Genomic DNA, 25,373 nt, shown 5'->3' on the forward strand with positions numbered 1-25,373 from the left:
CCTAAGCTGATAGCCCTAGCGGCTATGTCAGCGTAACCCTAACTTTAGTAGGTGAGCTCACGGGGCTCAAACCTGACGATGTTGCTAACACGAACCCTAGCAAGAGCCGTGCTTCGCAGAATCTACCACCGGATCGGAAACGCGACCCACTGAGAAGATCCGGCGAGAAACTCAGTGGGCTGTGTCTGAGAGTTAATTTACTCGTCGAGCCCTTTGTCGCAAGCGACGGGTTCGACGAGAACGGTGACCGGTGCTTGAAGTACCTAAGAGCACCGTTAGTGGATCAGGAGGATCCGAGATGACGTGTTTTGGGCGACGTCGACTGCTTTCCATTCTGTCCGCAGGATCGGGAATGTAGTTACCGGCGGCCACGATGAGAGGGTTCTCGTGTCGTGCCGCTTTATCGAAGTGGCGCATGGACGCCGACTGAAGATACTTACTGATGGACTCTAAGTCCAGGTCGTCATGGAGGTCGACGTTCCTGACGAACCACGGGGCTCCGACGGCTATCCTGCAAAAACGGGATTGAATAATTTGAAATGTTTTTAGGTGTATGCGGGCCGCGTGAGCGAACACTACACTTGCATAGGTCATGACGGGGCGTATGCAAGTTTTGTAGAGTGTCACCTTATTTCTAAGGGATAGACCTATATAGTATAGTATAGGTTTAAGTTAATTTAAGTTTAATAATTTAAGTACCTATAGGTTTCCTACTTCAGTGGGCACGAAATTTTGGTTGACGTTTCATTTCCATAGGTTTCCTACTTCATTGCTCCGTGAACTCTCCACATAGCAGTATTTTTAAACAAAAAAGGCGAAAGTACCAATCATACAGTCTAATTTTATTATTAGATAAAAAAAATTGAAGTCAAAGTATGAAATTGCCGATTTGTACTGAAAAATTGAAATTCGTTTTTTTTTCATGTAACATATTTATTTAATAAAAATATCTACTATTATTATCTATACATTGCTGTCATTTAACAGGAAGGTAATTTATGCCTTTGCGATAGAACTCTGGTGATCTAGATTTTACAAACTGTGTGAAACCATTTTGTACCTACTGCCTCCTAAGAAAACTTTTTATTACGTAGAAAATTTTATTGTCTGTTCAAATAATCAGAATTTAAAGGAATTCTATCCATCCATTTGTGAGGTGCAGAATCATGACGCTGCTTATTTATAAATAAATGTTCCGAACTGTTTGCATAAAATGATGTCCTGCAATTCTGGCGTTTTTTCTTAAACTTGTGCACTTACACAAAATCTAAACGATTAACTGGCCATTCATTCATTCACGTTTGTAACTAAAAATAAACCATGATGTCAAGAAGAAAAGAAACACGTCCTTTTTAATAGCTCTAAATGGGTATCCTAACACAGTGATCACCTGATAATAAGTGGTTACCGGAACTTATAGATAGCATGGATACTCCTACTAATTCTAAAACAGAGATCAGTGTGAATCTAAATTACAATGGCTAGCGCACGTCTCATACTTCTGCTATTAGTACTACCGGTAAAAAATAAAAATAGGGAATATTAAAACTAAACCTATAACCCGACACCATTTTACTTTGTGAAAGCGTGCTACATCAATTCTGAATACTGACATACGAATAATACATAAATACAATAGCGATGTAGTTTCTCTGCTGAAACGGTGACTAACATCTAAACATTAGTACCTAATTATCAATGTCGTAACTCGACACTTGCCATATATTCATACTATTAATAGTAAGTATTGCGAAAAATAAGTTATTGCTTGTGTCTTGTGACTTGTTGTCCACAATATTGTAGAGAAGCATTACTCGGTAATATGTTGCACAGTGTATCACAGCGGTCGGGGAACTTTTTTAATTATTACCCCAAAATATATTTTTTTAAGTTGGTTGGTTGGGTAATTACCCCATGGCGAAGAACAAAAAAAATATGAAATCGCTTCTTTTTAGTATCTTTCATATTATAGCCCCGATGATAATTTTCAAAAGAAAAAACTAAAAATTTAATTTAAGCATCATTTATTCAATTTATCAATGTAATACATAGTAATACATAACGGTAATAATAGTAATATCTGTAATATACAGTTGAGGAAAAAAAATCACCCCCACAGAGAATATAAGTAATTGATAATTTCTTGTTATTTTATAATTCACACGATGCCTACAATAAAATACCTGGGTCAATCACGTGAACTTTGTGTTTCCAAATAATGTGTTCTATCTCATTCTCTCGCCGGCTGAATCCTATATATTTATGTGTTTGTGTCTCTATGGACTTATTTTTCGTTTCGTTTAATTTCGTTTCATCGAATTTGAAATCACAACGATTCTAAAGAAGCTTCACTTCAATATATACTTTTTACTCACAAAAGTTTCATTTTTACGCCCCAAAATTTCATTTTAGGTAATTTACCCCGGTTCCCTGGCTGCTGGTGTATCATAATAATTTGTGAATATATGATCCGTCAGATCTTTTCTACCCAATTTACACGCTTTATATTAACTTCACTTGTATGTATGTTTGCAACTGACTCCTTTAGACGCGATTTTGACCCACTTTAAACGGCCAGAATTCATTCAAACTTTGTAGATTTATCGAGGACCGATAAAAAAATACTAATTTGATAAGATTATTCCATTATTCAATTTATAAAATAAGATTTTGGTCAATTTATATAATTTTTATCTATACTCGATAAGGCAGGAATTGATGTTAATGTACTTAATAGTTTTAAAAATACGCTTTTAAAGAAAATTTAAAATACATAATAGTTTAAAAAACTAAAAAAGACACTTTATATAAAATTCAACTAAAAAATTAAAATAAATTTTAATAAATTTAAATTGAAAATAGTGTAAAATATATTTTATTTAAAAAAAAGAGTGGGGTGCTTTTTAAGATATTATTGAAATAATAATTCTTCTACTCATATCTGTCAGAAAAATATTTATAACTAATAACACCATGCACCCCATGCTTTTTTTACAATAAAATATATTTTACACTATATTCAATTTAAATTTATTAAAATTTATTTTCTATTTTTTTAGTTGAATTTTAGATAAAGCGTGTTTTTTATTTTTTTAAACTATTATTTATTATGTAGTAATCATGTAGGTAGTAATAGTAATTGTAGTAGCTATTATACTAATCTGTGTAGGTACACATTTCAAATAATAATCTGTGGCAGCTCCCTGAAATTTGAAAATTTCTTATAGTTGTTTGATGTTGATTATTACTAATTTGAATTTATAAATAAAATAATTAGAATGGCTTCTGGACTCGAAAATTACGTGAATCAAACAGTGTCGGTAATAACTTCGGATGGACGTAATTTTATTGGCACCCTTAAGGGCTTTGACCAAACAATAAATATTATTTTAGACGAATCTCACGAAAGAGTGTTTTCCTCCACAAGTGGCGTCGCTCAAGTAGTACTTGGACTTCACATAATCAGAGGAGACAATGTGGCAATAGTCGGGCAAATAGACGAGTCAATTGATAGCAGATTAGACCTCGGAAACATCAAGGCAGAACCACTTGGACCAATGGTACATTAGAACTAGTTAATAAATGTTTTGTTATCAATCGGTGTTTCATTTGGGCAAATAAATATCATATTTTGTATTCGTCTCTTGTCTTGATTTACTAATTCGCAAAGCAGAATACATATTTTCACCCATAAAAATTAATCTTAGCCCTGGCTTGGGTTTTCCATTCTCTGAATAGGATTTGTGATAGCATGCCCTGTAATACCTGTTAGAATAGACAACACCCTGGATATATGTTCATTTCTTTGAACATAATCCTTAGGAAGTTACTTATGATGCCTATTGTAAACTACCAAATTAAGGGTTATATGTTTTACTCTTTCACAAAATACACATGAAGGTTCAAATACATTAAATCCCTGTATAATATATTCACAGGAATCAAAAATATTCATAGGTACTAAAAGAACCTTATTTCTCATTTGCTAATGGGTCTCATCACAATCAGCTCAGTTAGCCTGTTACCAACACAATTTTTTTAATGTGTTTGTGCTCTAGTAACTGGCATATAAATAACCGTTTTAGAATAAGCATAATAGCATTTCTTTTAATCGGCAAAGCCAAATAAACAAGAAAAAGATGCTTGAATTTTTTATTTTAATCGTGTCACAAAAAATGTTTTAGCATTGGTAATTATTTCATTGGAAAAATCACATTCCATTGATTAAATAAAAAGGAGCAAGCCTCATTAATTACATAATTAAGAGAACAAATTCCGTAAAAACGGATACATATTCCTTTCAGTCTGTTTTAGGAAACTTCAAAATTATGCACACTACTCATATTCTGAATACCCAGAGGTCATTCATTTATTCATCTATTGTAAGTTTGTCAAATTACATGTATGCTTGTTTTTACCAGTTTGTTGTTACATAATATATATGTTTAATTATAATTCAATTGTTATTTGTTTATCTACTTACTGAACAAAAAAGTTCCCAAATTAAAATGTTGCATAGTGCTACAAACAAAATTAGAAAGAACCTTATTCCACTACACACTATAATATTACCTACCTAATTATATTGCACAAGTTTATTAAATACGAGCAGTACATTATTTTACCAAAATTCGAGTACCATCTAAGAGTGGTAATGATTCTAATTTTGAACAATTTTGAAACAGTACATATTTTATGTTCAATTAAATATGAAACATGATGGGCCTAAATTAATAATACTAAAGGAATGATCTTTTGGCGATCGACGCGAGAAGCGAAGTTGGGTCAATTGTTTAATTTCTTGATTTACATATGTGGTGATTATTCAGGTTTAAACGTGTAATCACTGGTTATTCATTGTTTAGCATCTGTAAAAGTACACAAATGTGAGAAAATGAAACAAAGTCGCTGAACGTGGATTTTCGGGTTTTTTCCAAAAAGTCCACTGCAGTCAGTAAATAACCACAATTTTACGGAGGTTTTATTTCATTCCATCTCATCTAGTTTCATTTAATTACATCTTAATTGATTTCAACCTCAAGTAAATCAACTTCACCTCATTTTATCGATTTTACGTTTCGCTTCATTTTTTTTTTATTGCATAGATGGGTGGACGAGCTCAGAGCTCACCTGGTGTTAAGTGGTTACCGGAGCCCATAGATATCTAGAATGTAAATGCCACCCCATAGGTACACCTTGTACGATTTCATTAGAAAAATTGGTTCCCGCCTGCGGGATTCGAAAACCGTTGCATCGCTTGATACGAATTCATCGCAGGTCTTATCCTTTTTATATTATTTTATATCAAAGATTAATGGATGAATGGTTTGATACTTTCGCCTTTCCTGTTGGATGAATGCAACTACTACTAGTGAAAGTCATGAAAATAAGTAATAAATTGTCAAGAGTTACGTACTTTCCAAATTTTTTAATTTCTCGAAGAGAGTGAAAGATAAATTTACATTTACTTAGGTCCATTTTTAACAAAACCAAAAAGTATATGTACTGACATACGATTTAAAAAACATGGTTCAGATTGACCCAGAATGCACTTATAGGTCAACGGCTGAAGTATACAATCGAGGGGTTACTATCAAGATAAAAACTGGTGAGTAGGTACACTCAAGATAACTGTACAGGTGTTTTTATTTTTTTATTTTTTACCCCCCTCGACCGGGTATCCGTAAATGGATTCCCCAGCGTTAAAAAAAAAAAGGTATTTTTATTTAATTTAAAGATATTAAAAAAAAGTTTAATACTTACTGACAATGAGTGAATTAGAATATCTGGATGAACGTGGAAGTGTACTAGCAGTGGAAAATAATCTTGGATAGATTTTTTCACGCTTATATTATGGGCGGAAGGGCAACGGTTAAAAACACGTGATTCGTTAAACCAATCAGCCCGCACTTTGCCTTTCGTCATACGCAACAATTTGACGGCTGCACTTGTTTGCATAGTGCGAGTTTTTTAACGTTCTCGATAGCGTAAAAGTTAGCTCATATTTGTAATGGAATGGGATCGTTTACCTACGTTTGCCGCTAGGGGCGCTGTTCAAACTGCATACAAAGATGGATTAACTTTTACGCTATCGAGAACGTTAAAAAACTCGCACTAAGCACACTGGTCAGTTTACTAGGCTACGAAAGCGTAAGCATTAAATTGTACATTTTAATGTCTCTATGCAATCTATCGACAATTTGTAACCTCAATAGATTATTTATAAGCTAACGGTACCCACAAGTATCCAATGACATTGAGGATTTTACCTCTACACTGAAAACAGTGGCATCAGAAGAATTCCATACTAAATAAAGATAATTGAATTTAGAACCAACACCTATTATATTATTACTCGTTTGCATTTTCTGGATTACTTCTTTTGTAACCAAGCTGAAGGATTTTAATAATATTAGTGAAATAAGACCATCGGCAAAAAATTATGCTTAGTTTTCGGCTGGAAAAATTATTGTATGCGCCCATATAGATGCGTAAAATGTGCTGGTCCACATAAGACAACATTGTGCACTATTGACAAAAATACACCAGCTGTGTGCACTCTCTGCTCAGGAAGTCATCCTGCTAGTTACAAAGGATGTATGGTATACAAAGAAATTCTTACAAGGAAGAAAATGGCTAATAAACCTAACACGAAATATAAAATCAACTCTCTTGCTACAAAAGATCCAACAGTATATAGCGATACCCAAATAGAAACTGAAAAAGAAAGAAAAGTAAAAACCACCAAACAGCATGCTACTGTTCAAGAAAGTTTAAAACAATACAGTGAGGTTGTTAAAAAAGGTCTTGAAAATTCATCTCTCAAGAATCATACTTATGATCCAATCAAATATAAAAAAGATACGCAGGATCATCAGACATCATGGCCTTTAGATAACAGTACAGAAACACAGAGATCAGATACATACATAAATAGACATCAGCCAAGAACACAAAAACCTATGACAAAATACAACGATGACAATATGTCACAGAGAACACAATTAAAAAAAATAGATAGCGACAATGACACTCGAGAGCAAATACTTATGTTAGAAAAGGTCATAACAAGACAATCTGAAAGAATTGACCAACTTATAACACAGCTAAACACAATGATGAACCTTATCATTACACTCGTGAGTAAAGCTCCATAATGTTCTCGTTGCGCATCGCTACCTGGAATATCAATGGATTGGCGCCAAATAAACAGGAGCTAGAAATTTTGCTCAAGCTTAATAAAATAGACATTGCGCTAATATCAGAAACTCATCTTAATGACAATAGAACAATTTTGATAGATAACTATAGTGTATATAACACAAATCATCCTGATGGAACTTCACATGGAGGAACCGCCGTTCTTATTAAAAATAACATAAGGCATAATGTACACAGTGCTTTTCGAGAGGAATGGCTCCAAGCTACTACTATAACTATAAACGAAAAGTTTGGGCCTATTAACATCAGTGCTATCTACTGTCCACCAAAACACAATCCTAAGCAAGATATGTTTAATAAATTCTTCAACACTTTGGGCAATAAATTTATAAGCGGAGGTGATTGGAACTGCAAGAATACATTCTGGGGATCACGGTTGACAACTACTAAGGGACGTGAACTGAAAAAAAGTGCTGATGATTGCAAGTTAACAATCCTTGGAACAGGTGAACCTACCTACTGGCCAACAGATACAAATAGACTTCCAGATCTGGTGGACTTTTTTATAATAAAGGGTCTTTCATATGTATATTTTGAAGTTGAGTCATCACTTGATTCTGTGTCGGATCACACTCCTGTCATAGCAACATTTAGCATCTCACCTATACAAAAAGAACAAAAAGAAGTACTATATAATTATAAAACAGACTGGAACTCATTCAGCGATTATCTAGAGGAAGAAATTAAACTTAGTGTTAAACTTAAAACAGAAGAAGATATAGATGAGGCAACATTTTATATCACAAACCTCATTCAAGTGGCTGCGTGGCATTCCACTCCAAAATTAAGCGATCATACTGTTAGTAATAATATACCCATGGAAATACGCCACAAACTTCAAGTAAAGAGAAAGCTAAGAAGGCAACTCCACATGACAAGATCCGATACAGACAGAAAAGAATTTAATAAAATCTCAAGAGAACTAAAAGAACTAATCAATGAATCTGTCAACTCAGCATTTCATCATAAAATATCAGGGCTCTCAGCATACAAGAAGGACAATTATTCTTTATGGAAAATCACCAAAAACTTCAAAAAACCTAAAAGCCATATTCCACCAATGAGGAAATCGCCAACCGACCCTTGGGCCAAGAGTACAACTGAAAAAGCTGAGCTATTTGCAAATTACTTGTATGAAATATTTACCCCTAACCTATCACCAATGGAGGACTATGAAAAAGAAGTTGATGTCATGATTAATAGTGACCAGCAGCTATCCCTGCCACTCAAATCCGTCACCCCCAGGGAACTTACGCAATGTATACAGTCTCTTAAAAATAAAAAAGCTCCTGGTTTTGATTTAATAACTGGTGAGGTACTTAAAAAATTGCCCAAAAAAGTAATAATATTTTTAACAATGTTATTCAATGCTATCCTCAGAGTACATTATTACCCAAAACTCTGGCAAATAGCACAAGTCTGCATGGTTATAAAGCCTGGAAAACCAGCGTCAGATCCAAGTTCATATAGGCCCATAAGTCTTCTACCTGTGTTGTCTAAGGTGTTTGAAACGGTATTTCTAAAAAGACTGAAGCCGCTTCTTGACCAGGAAAAGATTATACCGGATCATCAGTTTGGATTTCGGGCGAAGCATTCTACTGTCGAACAAGTACACAGAGTAGTTCATAAAATTCGACAATCCTTAGAAAAGAAGGAATACTGTTCTGCGGCATTTATTGACATCAAGCAAGCTTTCGATAAAGTCTGGCATAAGGGATTACTATATAAATTGAAAACCCTCCTACCGAATTCTTTTTTCATGCTCCTGAGATCCTACTTAAAACACAGAAAATTCCAAGTCAAATTTGGAGAGGACTGTTCGAAACTGTATAATATTAACGCCTCCGTACCCCAGGGATCAGTGCTTGGTCCGGTCCTGTTTTCTATCTATACTGCAGACCTGCCTCAATCCCAAGATGTTGTAACTGCGACTTACGCTGACGATACAGCTTGTCTGGCAAGTGACATAGATCCACATAATGCATCATTACAACTACAAGTACAGCTTGACAAAGTAGATGCTTGGTTGCAGAGATGGCGATTAAAACCTAGTGTAACTAAGTCAACGCAGGTAACATTCACCCTCCGGAAAGGTATCTGTGGCCCTGTTTACATGGAAGGTAAAGCTTTACCAAATGCCGACTCTGTGAAATACTTGGGATTACACCTAGACAGAAGATTAACCTGGGCGAACCATATAAAAGCAAAAAAACGAGAAGCGAACTTGCAATTTCTCTCTTTGAATTGGTTACTGGGACGCCGGTCTCCACTGTCACTAAGTAACAAACTCCTGGTCTACAAAGCGATTATAAAACCTGTCTGGACTTATGGAATAGAACTGTGGGGTTCCGCTAGCAACTCGAATATCGAGATCTTACAGAGATTCCAGAACATTGCTCTTAGAACTATCTCAAACGCGCATTGGTTTGTAAGAAATAGTGAGATTCACGAATATTTAGAAATGCCGACTGTTCGAGGAAGTCAACAAGAACAGCAAGAGATATAAGGAAAGACTAAATGAGCACTCAAATGAATTGGCAAGGTGCCTGCTAGACACAACTGGAGATGTGAAACGTTTAAAAAGATGGCAAATTTTAGACTTAGACCAAAGATACTAAATCTACTGCTGTAATTGATGACATTTAATGTAATGTCATCCACAACTCGAACTTCTTGGAACACATCTGATTATGGCTATAGAGCCGATTGCAGATAAATATAGAGAAAAAAAAAAAAAAAAAAAAGTTTTCGGCTGGAAAGGAAAAAAATTACCAACAGTAAAAAAATCATTTAAATTTCCATGTATTTACAAATTAACAATATTATATACATAAGACAATGGCAGTTTTGTTGATGTTTTACTTGCAGACAACAATTTAAAATAAACAAAAAAACAAAATTTTTTGTTCACTGTCAACACTGTCGTCTCAGTAAAGATTTCTCGCAAATCACTCGGTACGAAGATAGAGCTTTTTTTGTTCTAAATTCAGTGTGAGTTGTTAGGATTCAAAATGTCAAGTTTTGATTTGATGTTCTGAACTTCATATTACGGTGTATGTCAAAATAATATTAATTTACATTTAATTAAGAACAGTAGAAGAATTTACATAATATTAAAATACAAATCGTATTTATTTAGTTATACCCTAGAGAACCTACCTAGAAAACACAACGTGAATGCCTTGCCTTGTTTTGAGTTCTATGACAATTGTCCTTCGCATTTGCAAATTAGAATTTTTGCGAGTACAAGCGGTAGGCAGCGGCTTGGCTCTGCCCCTAGCACTGCTGAAGTCCATGGGCGACGGTAACCACTCACCATCAGGTGGGCCGTATGCTCGTCTGCCTACAAGGGCAATAAAAAAAAAAAGTACATTGTGGAAGTAATTTGTGAACATAATGTATCCACTAAGTATTTCACAAGGAAAAGTGGTACCTGCCTATGGGTTGGATTTCAAAACATTACCCTTTTGAGTACATTATCCTTTATTAGGTCACAAAGACTGAATTAAAAAAAGTAACTGGAATTAGAATTAAAAAGGAATTGCTAGTGTTGTTGTTACTATTTTAGGGTTTCTTCGACAAATCGATTAACGATGACACTCCATTTTAATTGAAAGATAAAATAAGTATGAATGTACACAGATACGTCAGATAATTATTTATAATTTCCCCGAAATGTATTATTGCCTTTGAATATTGACTGTCAACGTTTATCTTAATTACGGAACCCTTCACTCGTTGAACACACGGTCTATTTTTTTTTTGTTAATGTAAATGTGTATACTAGTACACGGCCTTCTTGGTGTTTCCAGTAGGAACCCATAGTCTGCCAGTGCCAGTGCGAGCTCACAACACGCCTTACCAACTTTTAGTTTACCGTGATCAATAAGATTTGTACATTAATGAAAAAGAATAATAATAATAATACATGTCTATATTATAACTGATGTCAGCTATGCTGATGACAATCGCACAAAGCATCCCTTTGCGATTGTATGTTTAGCTAATTTAAAAATAACAACGTGGTAACATTGTATTGATGAACTAGATCTAGTTCAATATCACAACAATTGTAAAACTTTACTTCTGTTTGTAAAATCAAAACTTAAGTCAAAACTTTGTTTTCATGAGTATCCACTGCTGGTTGTTGATTGACTCATTATAACAATATCTTGGTGCCTGAGAAAAAAAAAAAGAAAAATAATTTTATTGTTTTGTAAACTTTCTGCAAATAATGAGGATATTATGAAATGATTTTTAAAAAAATCGGTTTCCTAAATTGAGCAACAAAAAAAAAATGCTAACCGTTTCTTTTAAATTATATAGATGTTATTATTTCTTAGGAAAACCAACCAGTTACATAATTAATTAGATTTAATGATTTCAACTTCAATTCCGTTTCTGGAATAAAATAAACATTTAAAAAAGCACACAAACAAAAATACAAATAGCTAACAAAAAAAATATATCTTTACAGTTTTTGCATTAGTTTTAAACACCACTAATACTCTCAAAATTTACCTTTGCAATTTCTCCTTATATTTTTGCGAATTGTATTTCTGGAAGAACTGCTTGCCGTATTCGAACGTTGAGATCATGATTGCACAAGCGGGCGCCACTTTAAATATTCGAGGCATGAGACCGGTAAACAAACCTTTCAGACCGTGATTCTTGTATATGTTTCTGACAATGTCTGTCATATTCGAAGCTCTCTGTTGGATTTTACCATCTGTAAATAACAATGAAAACGTAGAATTCGTACTGTAAAAAAATATATATACAAAGCAAAGAATATACGATATACACAGAATAGTACCTACTCTCCCTTTTGGATTATTGCCATTGAGTTTTAATTCACAAAATTTTAATTCTTATGTTTAATTCTTAAATTAACAAAATTTTTACTGAATCATTTCGGTTCTTGTGTAAACACTAGCAAATATAATTTAACGAACCTGTATATATCTCTTTCTCCCCTAATTCTATTTGTTGATGTGTTTTTACTACGTCAAAAGGAAGGGTTACAAAGGCCGCGATCTGAAAAATAAAATTCGCATAAATTCGGGCAAACTGATTAACGTTTAAGAATTGAATAAATGTTTTATGAAAATTAAGGTATACTCACACTGCCAGCTACCGAACCACAGAAAAAATTAAAAAGGAACGAATTTTTTTCTGAATCCGGTTTATTGAACGCTCTCTTCGTCGATTCGAAAGTAGTCCAGTATATTCCTAGAAAAAAAACATGAACGTGTACTAAAATATATAAAATAATAAATGAGTAAAATATATTAAAAAAATCGGATCTTGATTGGATTAGAAATGGCTTATGCAAGATGAGGTTAGTTTTTATTACTTAGTAAAGTACCAAACAGCCAGCTCTCATTATTCACATTTGGTAATTTTCGTTTTATTTTTATTGTCTTTTTAGGCCGACCGGCATACGGCCCACCTCATGTATGTGGTAATCGTCGCTTATGGACATCAGCAATGCTAGAGGCAAGAACAAAGGCGGTGCTTAGTATTTAGCAGTAAAAAAAATTATTCATGATCCAAAAAAAATCTATATATACCTGAGAATGGGACATCCCTTAACAGTGTTGATCCTAAGCCTCGGAAAAGTCCTCCATAGCCTTCATATTTTATGACTTGCCGTAATGCCGACGTAATTTCTGTAAAAAAACGGTTTTTCTTCTTAGCTTTTATAGGCATTACAAAAAAAACTTACTCAATCCTCTTTATATTAAGATTTAAATATTGAGATTCAATTTAAAATCACTTTTTCCACCCATAAAAATTAACTAATAGTGGTAAAAGTAAGCTGGATATTTGTTATTAGAAATCTAACTCTAGTTCCGTGTCAGCAGGTGACTGACTTGTATCTCAGAATGAGTAACTGCATTCTGATTGCTCATCGCTCCAGTGACCACATAAAATCAGGTGAATTGTAAACTTGTTCACTCATATATACAATAGATAAAAAAAAAATTTATGATTACCAGTAATATCTATGAGATGTGAGTTCGTCTGCGAAGAATCTTTTTATGAAAAGAAATGAAAAACCTAAATTTGCCTAAATAAATACTCAAGCCAATAGAGATATATTCAGATAGATATTTAGAAAACACTTGGTAAATAAAGGTAAAGAAACTACTGTATCACTCAGCAACATTACACTTTTATCCAACAATAACTCTCTTTACTCCCACTCCAAAATATTACATTGCCTTACCTGAATATGTCAAGTGTTTTGATTGCATTTTTGTTCTAATTAGTTCTAAAGGACTGACTAATGTGACCGCAGTGATCCTTGCTGTTGCTCCTGCTATTAATGGAATCCACATAGGTTGACCAACTGAAAAACACTTCTTATTTCATTTTAAGTTGTGAAAATTTTAAATATGAATTATATATCTAGGACCATTCATATTATATAATGAAAGGTTTTATATTAATCTTCTACTATGAACTATAAATACGATTCTGTACTTAATTATGAGATAATTCAAGGACTTCTGTTCTCTGGGCTGTTTTGAGATAACTTGTATTGATTAATCAATCATTTTGATAAGATAAAGAGTCACATCTTTTGTAACTCAGTAATATAAGAGCCCTTAAATATGATTTAGTCATACTTAAATGCACCATTACAGTTTTGTTTTATCTCTATTTTGTTTACAACATAACTGTAACATTCATGATGTAACCCCACTTTCAAATTTTATTATTTCAAGTAATTACAATGAACACATCCATGGTTTGTATAATATTATATGTACATTTAAGTAGCAATTTAGAAGTACTTCTACACCTCATGCAATACTTATCTACAACAACAACTACTACTACTGACATATCACAAATGAAACAGGAAAAGGAATAAACAAAATGAATCAGAATCTTGAAGTATCCGTGTCAGATTATAGGTGAATTTCAACCATTGAACGCACACTAGTTATATTAGTTAGACCATCTTTATCAGTTTGCAACATATACCATAGTGTATGGTATCTGAAAGTATGTGTTGCTTTTAAATTCGAAAATGAACTGAAGGTGAATGAGAATAATTTAATACTACTGCTTCTATTACTGCTATTAACTGACAGCACCTAAATTATAGTTTGACAAGATAAAATGTATCCTACTCTTCATTGTAACTTACTTTTAGCTATCAATATTAATGAATAAAGACTTACACTCTCCAGTCATTTTATTGTGCATTGTCTTCATTCTATATCTTAATTGTTCATATGATACAAAGTAGATCATAGTGCATGGAACTGCTAATACCAAAGTGGGACTTAAGCCAGACCATAACGCTGGTACTCCTTCTAATTTAGCTATTTTGTAGAAAGCATCCTGGAATTGAAAAAATTAGGTTTAATTGTAGTTTTCGCATTCTAATGGTGTGCAAATAAGAGAAACAATTAAAATTATTACAAAATAAAATAAAAGATTAGACATAGCGCGAAGATCGGACGGCCGATGGGGCGGAAAGATCCTTGAGTGGAGACCACGTACTGGCAAGCGCAGTGTGGGACGGCCACCTACGAGATGGACCGACGACCTGGTAAGAACCGCTGGGTCACGTTGGATGCAGGTGGCAACGGACCGGCCGCACTGGAGATCACTTGGAGAGGCCTATGTTCAGCAGTGGACAATGGACAGGCTGAGATGATGATGATGAAAATAAAAGAAAGAGCACATTTATTTACATTATAATCATATCTTTATTTTACTGTCATTCATAAATAAACAAACATTGGTGTGATAATTTTATTGTAATAGAATATGTCTGCAAGGGCTTGGCTCTGCCCCTGGTATTGTTAACTGACATCTACAGCATACAGTAACCACTTAAGTGGGCCATATGCTCGTCTGACTACAAAGGCAATAAAAAAATGGTAACAAACCATTTATTCTAATATGGTTTACAGTGTAATTTAGATAACCTTAATAATTCTGGTATTAGAAGTATGTCACATATTTTTTATTGGTGTATCAATACCTGACATGTTATGGTACAGCATTCATTATTATTTTTATCAATATCTCATATAACAGTGCATAAAATATTATGGTTTTGGACAAAATTCTTGTTATAGCAATTTCAATTACTAAAATATATCATCAGTCAGCTTAAGTACTTTTTTATTGTGTAAATGGGTAAACTATCTGACAACTCATCTAGTTTTAAGTGGTTATTGAGCTTATAGATATTACAAAGTGAAAGCCACTACCCACCTTGGGAATTGGGGACTAATGTCTCAATTGTTGTTTGTATAATTTTTATGACACAACATTATTCCTATTAAAGAAGTGATTCTTAAACATGTGTCAAGTACGTATTTCATTAGGAAAATTTGTATCTGCCAGTAAGAGTAGAACACTGACATAGTTGCATCACTTGATGCAAGGATACCTGGCATGATAATATTATTTAGGCCATGATGACTTCAATTTACAATTTATTATTGGAAAATCTTTTATAATTCCCAAAAGCATGTACAAGGCCACTTATTAAATTTTATTCAAATTTTATTTACATAATTTTATTAACTTTAGAACAGGTGTATTTTCTTATTTAGTGAACAAAATTCATATTATTCGTGCAATGCGGTTTTTGTTTTTAGACAAGAAACAAAAAGGTTCATTTTTTTATTAAAGCAACACATTAACTTTATTTGCTATTGTACTTACAAAAGTCCCATGGAAATGGACTCTTTTCGGTACCCAAGCAGTTTCACCACAAGGACATAAATGCTCCATTAAGCCATTGCAATAAAGATAGCACTTATTTGATAGTAAAGCCTTCTGTTGCGCCTGTAGTCTTATTTTTACAACATCTAATGGTGTCACTGCAATATGAAAACATAGTATTCTAAAATAGGTTTAAAGGAGGTTCGCAGTGTAAGTGTATCGTTTAACAATTGTTTGATAGTTAATATTGTACCTGTAATCGTAAATTTACCCGTGACTCCTTTAACAGCGGGCATAAACGTAAAATGTATAAATTACAAAATCATAAAACCCATCGAGCAAGTATGAAACAACTGAAGCTTACAATACAAATCAATTTATATATCATCACAACTTACTGAACAAAGAGGTTATAAGAGCGCCGGAACATGCCGATGCCATTTGTTGAAGTGGAGTAATCCGAAATTGAGGATCGTCTTCCCGGATCATGGCATCAGATTTAGTCCTCACTTAGCCACCTTATGTTTTATACATACAAACAGCACAATTAACTATGTGGTGAATGGTTTTTCACACACAGATTAACAACGGGAGACGTCCGGAAGAAAAGAAAGACAGGCTGTCAGATTGAGGGAAAAATGTCATGAGATAAAAATTTGTGTTTTACGTTTTTAAAAGGTTCAAAGGATAAAAACCAATTGATTGTTAATGTATACGATTTTAAGGTGCGTGTGGAATAAATAAGTGCTTCCTATACTGCAGTTTGAGTTTAATCCGCAACGACGACAGTTGACAACATATTTCCTAAAATGGTGACCCCGACACGAGAAATTGAGATGTCCCGTTGAAGCCGCGGACGTAATAACGGATGTAGTAACGCAATATAGAAGCCTGCTTTCAGTAAATCCACGGAGAACCACAGAAATTAATCGCAAATGTTCATTTCCTTATTACGCCTGAACATTTTTTCGACAATTTAATTATCAATTTCGCAAGTATTAGTGAGGTCTAATACGAACACCATCAGTGCTGCAGTCTATATATTAGGGACTCTAATAAAAAATAGAATTTCGTATTAAAAACCTTAATGTTATTTATTTCCTTTAATTTTTTATTTTTCTGTGAATGTATTAACCAATATTAATTTTAGTTAAAAAAAAAATTTTAATACCATTTTGTATTGTAATATAATACTATAATTGGTTATATGTATAATTCCTGCTGAGCGTGTGGTATAGTTAACATTATTTATACAGTTTTATATTATTAAACTAAGTTTATATTTTTCTTCTTAACAATGGCCAGTCAAGAAATACAGGAACAACTGCAACAACTCTTGGCTGCAAATGCAGCGCTACAAAAACAACTTGAAGGAAATGAGAGAGAAACAAAAGTTTGTAGAGTTACAGTCAAATTGCCTACATTTTGGGCTGACAAACCAGCTGTTTGGTTTGCTCAAATTGAAGCTCAATTCCAAATTGCCAATATTGTGACAGATACTACTAAATATAATTATGTTGTAGGTCACCTTGACCAAAGAATAGCTGGAGAGGTTGAAGACATAATAACAAACCCACCAACTGAAGAAAAATATGAAAAATTAAAAAGCATACTCATTCAGCGCCTTTCTGTATCACAAGAAAAAAGAGTTCGACAACTTCTGAGTGATGAAGAACTTGGGGATAGAAAACCATCACAGTTCCTCCGACACCTACGCTCTCTTGCAGGAAGCACACTCACAGACGACAATATTATACGCCAACTTTGGTTACGCCGCTTGCCTCATCAGGCTCAAGCTATACTGGCAGCACAGGCTGACCTTGGCCTTGACAAATTGTCAGAACTAGCCGACAAAATTCTTGAGTTGGCCCAAACTCCTCCTATGGTATGTTCGACCGCAACATTTTCGAACAGTTTAACCCTTGGTTCATTAGCCAAACAACTAGAAGAGATCAGTAGCCAAGTTGCTGCCCTATCTAGGCGACAGAGCCGCCCTTATCGTGACAGATCATCATCTCGCGGCCCTAAAATTTGTTGGTATCATCGGAGGTGGGGCAATAATGCAACTAAATGTGTAACTCCTTGCACCTGGAAGGCGGAAAACCCAAACAGCAGTCAGTAATGGCGGCAACTGATTGCCATAGTATTGGCCGCCGCCTGTTTGTCATTGACCAAGTGACCAAGCACCGTTTTTTAATCGACACTGGATCAGACCTATGTTGTTTCCCCCATCACTGGTTACCAGTAAAGCGAAAGGCTACCAAATACGACTTAAGCGCTGCCAATGGTAGTTGCATTCGGACTTTCGGCACAATTAATTTAAATCTAAACTTCGGGCTACGCCGTAACTTTGTCTGGAAATTTGTCATAGCCGACGTTAACTCTGCAATTATCGGATCTGATTTTTTAGCGTTTTACAATCTTTTACCGGATTGCAGAAATGAAAGGATAGTTGATGGGACCACAGGACTATCATCAATTGCCTCAACCACTGATATTGATCAACCAAGTGTTCGAGCAGTTGCATCTGGAAAGGTCATTTTTACTGAATTATTAGCAGAATTTCCAGACATTACACGACCACCAGGGCTGCCTCGAGTCGTTAAGCACCATACGGTCCATTTCATCAAAACAACGGATGGGCCTCCGATTGCCTGCCGTCCCCGCCGCTTAGCCCCTCAGAAACTAGTTGCAGCTAAGAAAGAGTTCGAGGATATGGTGCAATCTGGTACAGCTCGACCATCCAAAAGTGCCTGGTCATCACCACTGCATATGACAATTAAAAAAGACGACACCTGGCGTCCATGCGGCGATTACCGGGCCCTAAACGCCAGAACAGTTCCAGATAGGTACCCCGTGCGCCATATTCACGATTTTGCTCATAACCTCTCTGGTTCAAAAGTTTTCAGCACCATCGATTTAGTAAAAGCTTATCACCAGATACCGATCGCTGAGGAGGACGTGCCGAAGACAGCAATTGTTACACCGTTTGGCCTCTTCGAATTCCCATTCATGACTTTTGGGCTTCGAAACGCGGGACAGACATTCCAGCGATTTATTGATGAGGTCACACGGGGTCTTGATTTCTGTTTTCCCTACGTTGATGACATCCTCGTTCATTCAGCTGATGAGAATCTTCATCTGAAACACCTTCGAACCCTCTTCGAACGTCTACAAGAATACGGAGTTGTAATTAACCCCTCCAAATGTACTCTGGGAGTAGATGAAGTTAACTTCTTGGGCTATCACATAAACAGTGAAGGGACACGCCCTCCTCAGGCTCGCATCCAAGTCTTATTGGACTTTCCACCTCCTGAGACGGTACAAGGTATGCGCCGATTTCTCGGTATGCTGAACTACTACCGGCGTTTTGTTCCACATGCTGCTCAGTTTCAGGCACCGCTAATTGAGGCTCTCGTAGCAACAAAGAGCAAGGGTGCCAGGCCATTTCCTTGGTCCCCAGAGCTACTTCAGCAATTTGAAGCCTGCAAGCAAAGCTTGTCCTCGGCGACGCTATTACAACATCCTGTGAGTAATTCTAGTTTAGGTCTGTTCACGGATGCCTCCAGTGTTCATATTGGGTCTTGCCTTCAGCAAAAGGTAAATGGTAAGTGGTTTCCGCTATCTTTTTTTAGTAAGAAACTCACACCCCAGCAAAGACAGTGGCCGACTTACTACAGAGAATTATTAGCGGTATACGAAAGTGTTCAACATTTTCGATATATTTTAGAAGTCCAGCATGCCACAATTTTTACCGACCACAAACCACTCTTATATGCTTTCTTACAGAGACGCGAGAAGCTGCCACCTCCTCAGTTAAACCAGTTGTTTTTTATAAGCCAATTCACGACTGACATACAGTATATTAAGGGCGAGGACAATATCGTTGCTGACACAATGTCACGCATCGATATCAACGCCATCGCGCTGGATCAAGATCACGATGCACTCGCGAAGTCTCAGGCTACAGATTCTGAATTGAAAAATCTGTTACAAAATGGCTCTAGCCTGAGCCTAACTAAAATCAGCCCTCCAGAAGCGAAATCGGCAATTTATTGTGACGTTTCTACAGGTAAGCCACGTCCGTATTTGACCCTTTCCTTTCGAAGAACCGCGTTCAACCAACTGCACAACTTGAGTCATCCTGGTATCCGTGCTACCACACGCCTCGTGTCAGAACGTTTCGTTTGGCCATCGATGAAAAGGGACTGCCGTATTTGGTCTCGAAGCTGTGACGCATGTCAACGTAGCAAAGTTTCAAGACACAACTCAGCTCCTACTGGAAACTTTAACATACCATCCGGTCGCTTCATGCACGTGCATATAGACATTGTAGGGCCATTACCGGTTTGCAACGAATACCGATATTGTTTGACGGCAATTGATAGGGTTTCCAGGTGGCCAGAGGTGTGGCCTATGCGCACCATCACGGCAGAGGAAGTGGTGGAAACTTTTACCAGGGAGTGGATTTCCCGTTTTGGAGTACCGTCAATAATCACAACAGACCAAGGATCCCAATTTGAATCCGATTTGTTTAACCGGCTGCTGCTTCGATTCGCCACCAAGCGTATAAGGACTACCTCATATCATCCCTGCGCAAACGGAATGATTGAACGTGTCCATAGACAGCTCAAAGCGGCATTAATATGCCATCAAGATTCATGGGTAAGATCCCTTCCCATGGTTTTGCTGGGAATGCGGTCAGCCTTTAAAGAAGATTTGGAAGCCACAGTCGCAGAAACGGTGTACGGTGAACCTTTAAGACTCCCTGGAGAGCTGTTAATAGCTTCCTCGTCAATAGAAAAAATTGAGGATGCCACCGACTTTGTGGTACAATTGCGTAACAAAATGTCATCTATACGCCCAGTGCCTGCTTCTCGACATTGTAAAAACTCTCCATTTATATTCAAGGAATTGGAAAGCGCTTCTCATGTTTTCCTGAGAGACGATACCATCCGCAGGGCATTGCAGCCGCCATATACAGGTCCATATAGAGTATTAGAACGCTCCCCTGATGGGAAAACGTTCACACTGTCCATAAAAAATAACAAAGTTGTCGTGAGTGTAGACAGACTTAAGCCGGCTTTCATAGATCACATTGATGATGAACGGAAGCAAGCCGAGCCTTTGTCTTGTCAGCAAAATCAAGCCTTACGACCAATGGATCTTGAAAATCCGCCGCTGTTGCCGCTGCCAACAAGGCCGCTGTCAATTCCAATAAAAATTCAAGGTGAGAAAACAAAAGAGCCTTATACCACACGCTCAGGCAGACGTGTCAGATTTAAAAAAAATACTGATTTATAAGAACTACTTGTATCTTGTTACCTGTTGTTACCTATCGTTACCTTGTACTTGTTACTTGTTACCTGTAATTTTCACTTATAATTCTTCGTTTTATACAATTATTCTTGTAATACATTCGCACGTATACCTAATTATGCGTAATATTAAGAGTATAGTGACAATTTTGATTAAGGGCTCTCAACTGGCGTATCTTTCTCCGTGGGGGTGTGGTGTGGTGAATGGTTTTTCACACACAGATTAACAACGGGAGACGTCCGGAAGAAAAGAAAGACAGGCTGTCAGATTGAGGGAAAAATGTCATGAGATAAAAATTTGTGTTTTACGTTTTTAAAAGGTTCAAAGGATAAAAACCAATTGATTGTTAATGTATACGATTTTAAGGTGCGTGTGGAATAAATAAGTGCTTCCTATACTGCAGTTTGAGTTTAATCCGCAACGACGACAGTTGACAACATATTTCCTAAAACTATTGTTCAAAATTTGTTTTTCGTCATTTGATTTTTCCTACGGTATCTATTCTTTATTCACAAAACACAACCCACATTTTTCTCAATTTCTTCAAAACTTCATTACGGTACATAAGTGTATAATCTATGATTATGTAGATAAACATAGATTAGTCATATTAGCGTAATAGGCTTTTTTTCCAGCTGGAAAGGCAAAAGTGTCATATATAAGTTTACTGGTGGTAGGACCTCTTGTGAGTCCGCGCGGGTGGGTACCACCACCACCCTGCCTATTTCTGCCGTGAAGCAGTAATGCGTTTCGGTTTGAAGGGTGGGGCAGCCGTTGTAACTATACTTGAGACCTTAGAACTTAGATCTCAAGATGGGTGGCGCATTTACGTTGTGGATGTCTATGGGCTCCAGTAACCACTTAACACCAGGTGAGCTCGTCCACCCATCTAAGAAATAAAAAATAAATAAAAAATGGGATGAAATATAATTTCAGTAAAATGGTGGTCATTTACTGAGACTTTTCAGTGGACTTTTTGGAGGATCCCGAGAAGCTACGTCTAACAGCTTTATTTTATTTTACCAGATTTGTGCACTTTCACAGATACTAAACAGTTAATAAACCACCGTTATTACGCATTTAAGCCCGAAGAGACACTAAATAGACAAAATAAAACAAATCACACAACTTCACTTCTCGCGTTTCCGCCACAAAGTCCGATCAAAAGCTATAGTCTTAGGTAAATTACTTCATATATAATACACCAAAGTTTACTCTATTGTCCAACACTATTTTCTACTTGCCCTGATAAAACTGGAAAGTCCTCCGGGCGGCTCTGTAAATTTGGCCACCTTTCTTTGATTTTTGGATTATTTTTTTTAGTTATTTGTTCGTCGTTTGTTCGTTAATGTTCGAATGTAAAAATTGTTTGTTCGTCTTTTATTTTTTTATAATTAATTAAACAAAAGATCACCGTTAAGTGGGCCCCCTTTACTAGATATCTTTATTTTTATCGCTCAGATTAATTTATTTTGATCAATTATCGTTTGTTCGACAACTATTAGTGATTGTTCGATCATAAAAACAATTCAATTCCCAATTATTAATTATTTTATATCTAGCAAACCATCACCTCACGCCTAGATTGCGCATGCACTAGTTTTGTCAGTCAGCTGGCAATGGCCATATGTTGTAGGTACATATTAACTCCATGGGCCATATTTACTAGCGTTTTGTTTACACGTGCGTTTATGTCTGTCTAATTATTTCATAATATGTAGATAAAAAAAATATGGAAAACTTCAACAAAAAAATGTCAGTGAATTGAATGAAACGGTCGTTGTGGTACGATTAGCGCGGTTTTAATAAATTCTGTTATTTTTAATGATATTGAATATTATCAAGCACATTGAAATTTCAGTGATTTCTAATTATTTTTAAGAATATTTTATGAGTACAACTTTCGTGTTAAAATTATACTATTCATTACAATGCAATAGGAGATAGTTATGATACTTGTATCTACATATATATAAAAATGAATTGCTGTTCGTTAGTGTCGCTAAAACTCGAAAACGGCTGGATCGATTTGGCTAATTTTGGTCTTGAATTATTTGTGGAAGTCCAGAGAAGGTTTAAAAGGTAGATAAATATGAAAATCCTTGGAATTAAATAAAAATAACAATGATGTTTTTCCTTTGATGTGTCCCCTGTCGGATGGATTCCTTTTGTTTGTTTTAAGTTTATTGTATACAAAAGTTTAGGTCTTTTATTTATCGATTGAGGCACCACGAAGCTAATTTTATTATAAAATTAATAATTCCTAAATTCATTATGTAGTTCATTGTTCATTGTTGTTGAAATTATAATTACATATTTGAGTCGACTATTATCAAAGCCGGCAATGTGACTTTTGGACAATTATTGGTAAATCAGAAAAACGAATTATTGACTTTGTATTCCGTTGGCAGTCACAAAACTCTTCTGAACGACATCTTAGATAAATAACAGGTTAAGTATTAACCTTTATTTAATGCAGGTTTTGAACCGTATTCTTTGAAGAAGACGATTATATTCAAATCAATCTGTATTGACATATCAATAAATTTTTTTTGTCCAATTGCACAGATTGCCACCTTTGATAATAGACGACTCATTTGTAAGTTCAAGAAATATGTTGCAGGGACATTTAGTAGAAATTAATTTAAAATGTAAGAATAAACTTAGTATATATATATATATATATATATACTCTATAAACAGGATTTTATTTATAAAAAAATATATTTTCGTCTATATTAACTTAGTTATTATTATTGAGAAGTATCTTGATTGATATATATTACAAGGCTTCGTTTTTTTTTTAATTTACTTGTTTTTTATGATCAATCAATCACCAATAGTCGTCGAACAAACGATAATTGATCAAAATGAATTAATCTGAGCGATAAAAATAAAGATTTCTAGTAAGAGGAGCCAACTTAAGGGTGATCATTATTTTAATTAATTATAAATAAATAAAAGACGAACAAACAGTTTTTACATTCGAAATTAACGAACAAATGACGAAAAAATATTTAAAAATAAAAAAAGTCCAAAAATCAAAAAAGGTGGCATGAGGTGATGGTTTGTTTATTAGATATAAAATAATTAGTAATTGGGAATTTAATTATTTTTGTGATCGAACAATCATCAATATTCGTCGAACAAAAGATAATTGATCAAAGTTAATTAATCTGATCGATAAAAATATAAATATCTTGTAAAGGGAGCCAACTTAACGGTGATCATTTGTTTTTTTCGTTTGTCTCATTTATTTGTCTCATTAGTCATACTCTATGCTACTTAGTTTCTAGTATCTAATCTATGAACAGTCTTCTTATTTCAAATTACTAATCTATGAAACAGTCCGAGACTTTTTGGCGGGAAGTCAAACCTATTAGGCGGAATTTTTTGAAAGAAAATTTTCACAAATTGTTTTTACCAGGAATTTGTAACCAGGCATATAATCTCACTATTTATAGGTGAGCTTCAACATGAGGGGCAAGCGCAAAAAGCGCAAAGCCGACGATCTACATCAAGATGTGGCAAGTGTCGACGACTCAGATACTTCGACCGATACTGCTGAAACTGATAAGTATACTATTTATAAATCGGAAAATTACTGCCGTCAGTATCCAGAAGATGGCGGTAATTTTGAATATATTGTAATATATGAAAGTTCCGAAACCAGGCCAATAGGCGACAGAGACCTCATGTCCCTTGGCGCTTCATTGAAACGAGGCAACAAGGGCATAAAAAGATTTAAGAGAATAAACAAATACAAAATCGGAGCTATATTCGAGCGGCCAGGGTTAGCTAATAGCGCCCTATATAATACCAAAACATTAAAGGACCTGCACCTAAAAGCATCAATTCCCGCTTTACTCACTGAAACTACTGGTGTAATTCGAAATGTTCCCACTTATATGTCGAACAAAAACATATATAATGGATTATCAAGTTCCAGAGATGTAGTTTCCGTGCGTCGACTTATGCGTCGAGGCCGCGATGAGGACGGCAAATCGTGTTTGCTGCCCACCCAAACAGTTGCCTTAACTTTCGCCTGCCCTACATTACCAGACAGTGTCGATATAGATTCATGGTACTTCGAGGTAAGCCTATACATTCCACCAGTTAGCCAATGCCTGCGT

General features: G+C 35.3%; 2 protein-coding genes and 1 long non-coding RNA gene across 4 annotated transcripts; 1 reads left to right on the forward strand and 2 right to left on the reverse strand.

Annotated features, from left to right (window-relative positions):
- Nucleotides 1-3,169: 3,169 nt before the first annotated feature.
- Nucleotides 3,170-3,597, forward strand: LOC101738659 (U6 snRNA-associated Sm-like protein LSm8). The gene has a single exon (XM_004925620.3). The coding sequence runs from the start codon at nucleotides 3,279-3,281 to the stop codon at nucleotides 3,567-3,569; it is 291 nt and encodes a 96-aa protein (XP_004925677.1). The 5' UTR covers nucleotides 3,170-3,278; the 3' UTR covers nucleotides 3,570-3,597.
- A 541-nt stretch (nucleotides 3,598-4,138) lies between these two features.
- LOC134199060 (uncharacterized) lies at nucleotides 4,139-5,757 on the reverse strand. The gene is made up of 2 exons (XR_009973404.1): nucleotides 5,417-5,757; nucleotides 4,139-4,868 (listed from the first exon to the last, which is right to left on the reverse strand). It is a non-coding gene; the product is annotated as an uncharacterized LOC134199060 (long non-coding RNA).
- A 4,249-nt stretch (nucleotides 5,758-10,006) lies between these two features.
- On the reverse strand, nucleotides 10,007-21,836 carry LOC101740778 (probable mitochondrial glutathione transporter SLC25A40). 2 transcript variants are annotated; one of them, XR_002430449.3, is made up of 10 exons: nucleotides 16,320-16,494; nucleotides 15,922-16,079; nucleotides 14,418-14,580; nucleotides 13,454-13,576; nucleotides 12,795-12,893; nucleotides 12,347-12,453; nucleotides 12,177-12,258; nucleotides 11,743-11,950; nucleotides 11,527-11,622; nucleotides 10,007-11,400 (listed from the first exon to the last, which is right to left on the reverse strand). XR_002430449.3 is itself a non-coding variant. In XM_062669113.1 (10 exons), exons 2-10 carry the CDS (start codon nucleotides 16,408-16,410, stop codon nucleotides 11,346-11,348), a joined length of 1,086 nt encoding a protein of 361 aa, XP_062525097.1. In that variant the 5' UTR covers nucleotides 16,411-16,470; nucleotides 21,690-21,836; the 3' UTR covers nucleotides 10,007-11,345. The 2 variants fall into 2 exon arrangements, 1 of the variants encoding a protein (XP_062525097.1); XM_062669113.1 differs by lacking the exon at nucleotides 11,527-11,622 and adding an exon at nucleotides 21,690-21,836 and having other exon boundaries at nucleotides 16,320-16,470.
- Nucleotides 21,837-25,373: the final 3,537 nt, after the last annotated feature.

Source organism: Bombyx mori, chromosome 6 (assembly GCF_030269925.1).
Source record: "Bombyx mori chromosome 6, ASM3026992v2".
Taxonomy (NCBI): domain Eukaryota; kingdom Metazoa; phylum Arthropoda; class Insecta; order Lepidoptera; family Bombycidae; genus Bombyx; species Bombyx mori.

Excerpts from the sequence above, each read along its gene's own strand:
- LOC101738659 (XM_004925620.3), top strand. The coding sequence starts at position 3,279 with ATGGCTTCTGGACTCGAAAATTACGTGAATCAAACAGTGTCGGTAATA.
- LOC101740778 (XM_062669113.1), bottom strand. The coding sequence starts at position 16,410 with ATGATCCGGGAAGACGATCCTCAATTTCGGATTACTCCACTTCAACAA. Across the intron at positions 13,577-14,417 it reads CAATAAAATGACTGGAGAGT|TTGGTCAACCTATGTGGATT; the intron begins GTAAGTCTTTAT and ends AGTGTTTTTCAG. Across the intron at positions 11,951-12,176 it reads GGAGAAAGAGATATATACAG|ATGGTAAAATCCAACAGAGA; the intron begins GTTCGTTAAATT and ends TGTTATTTACAG.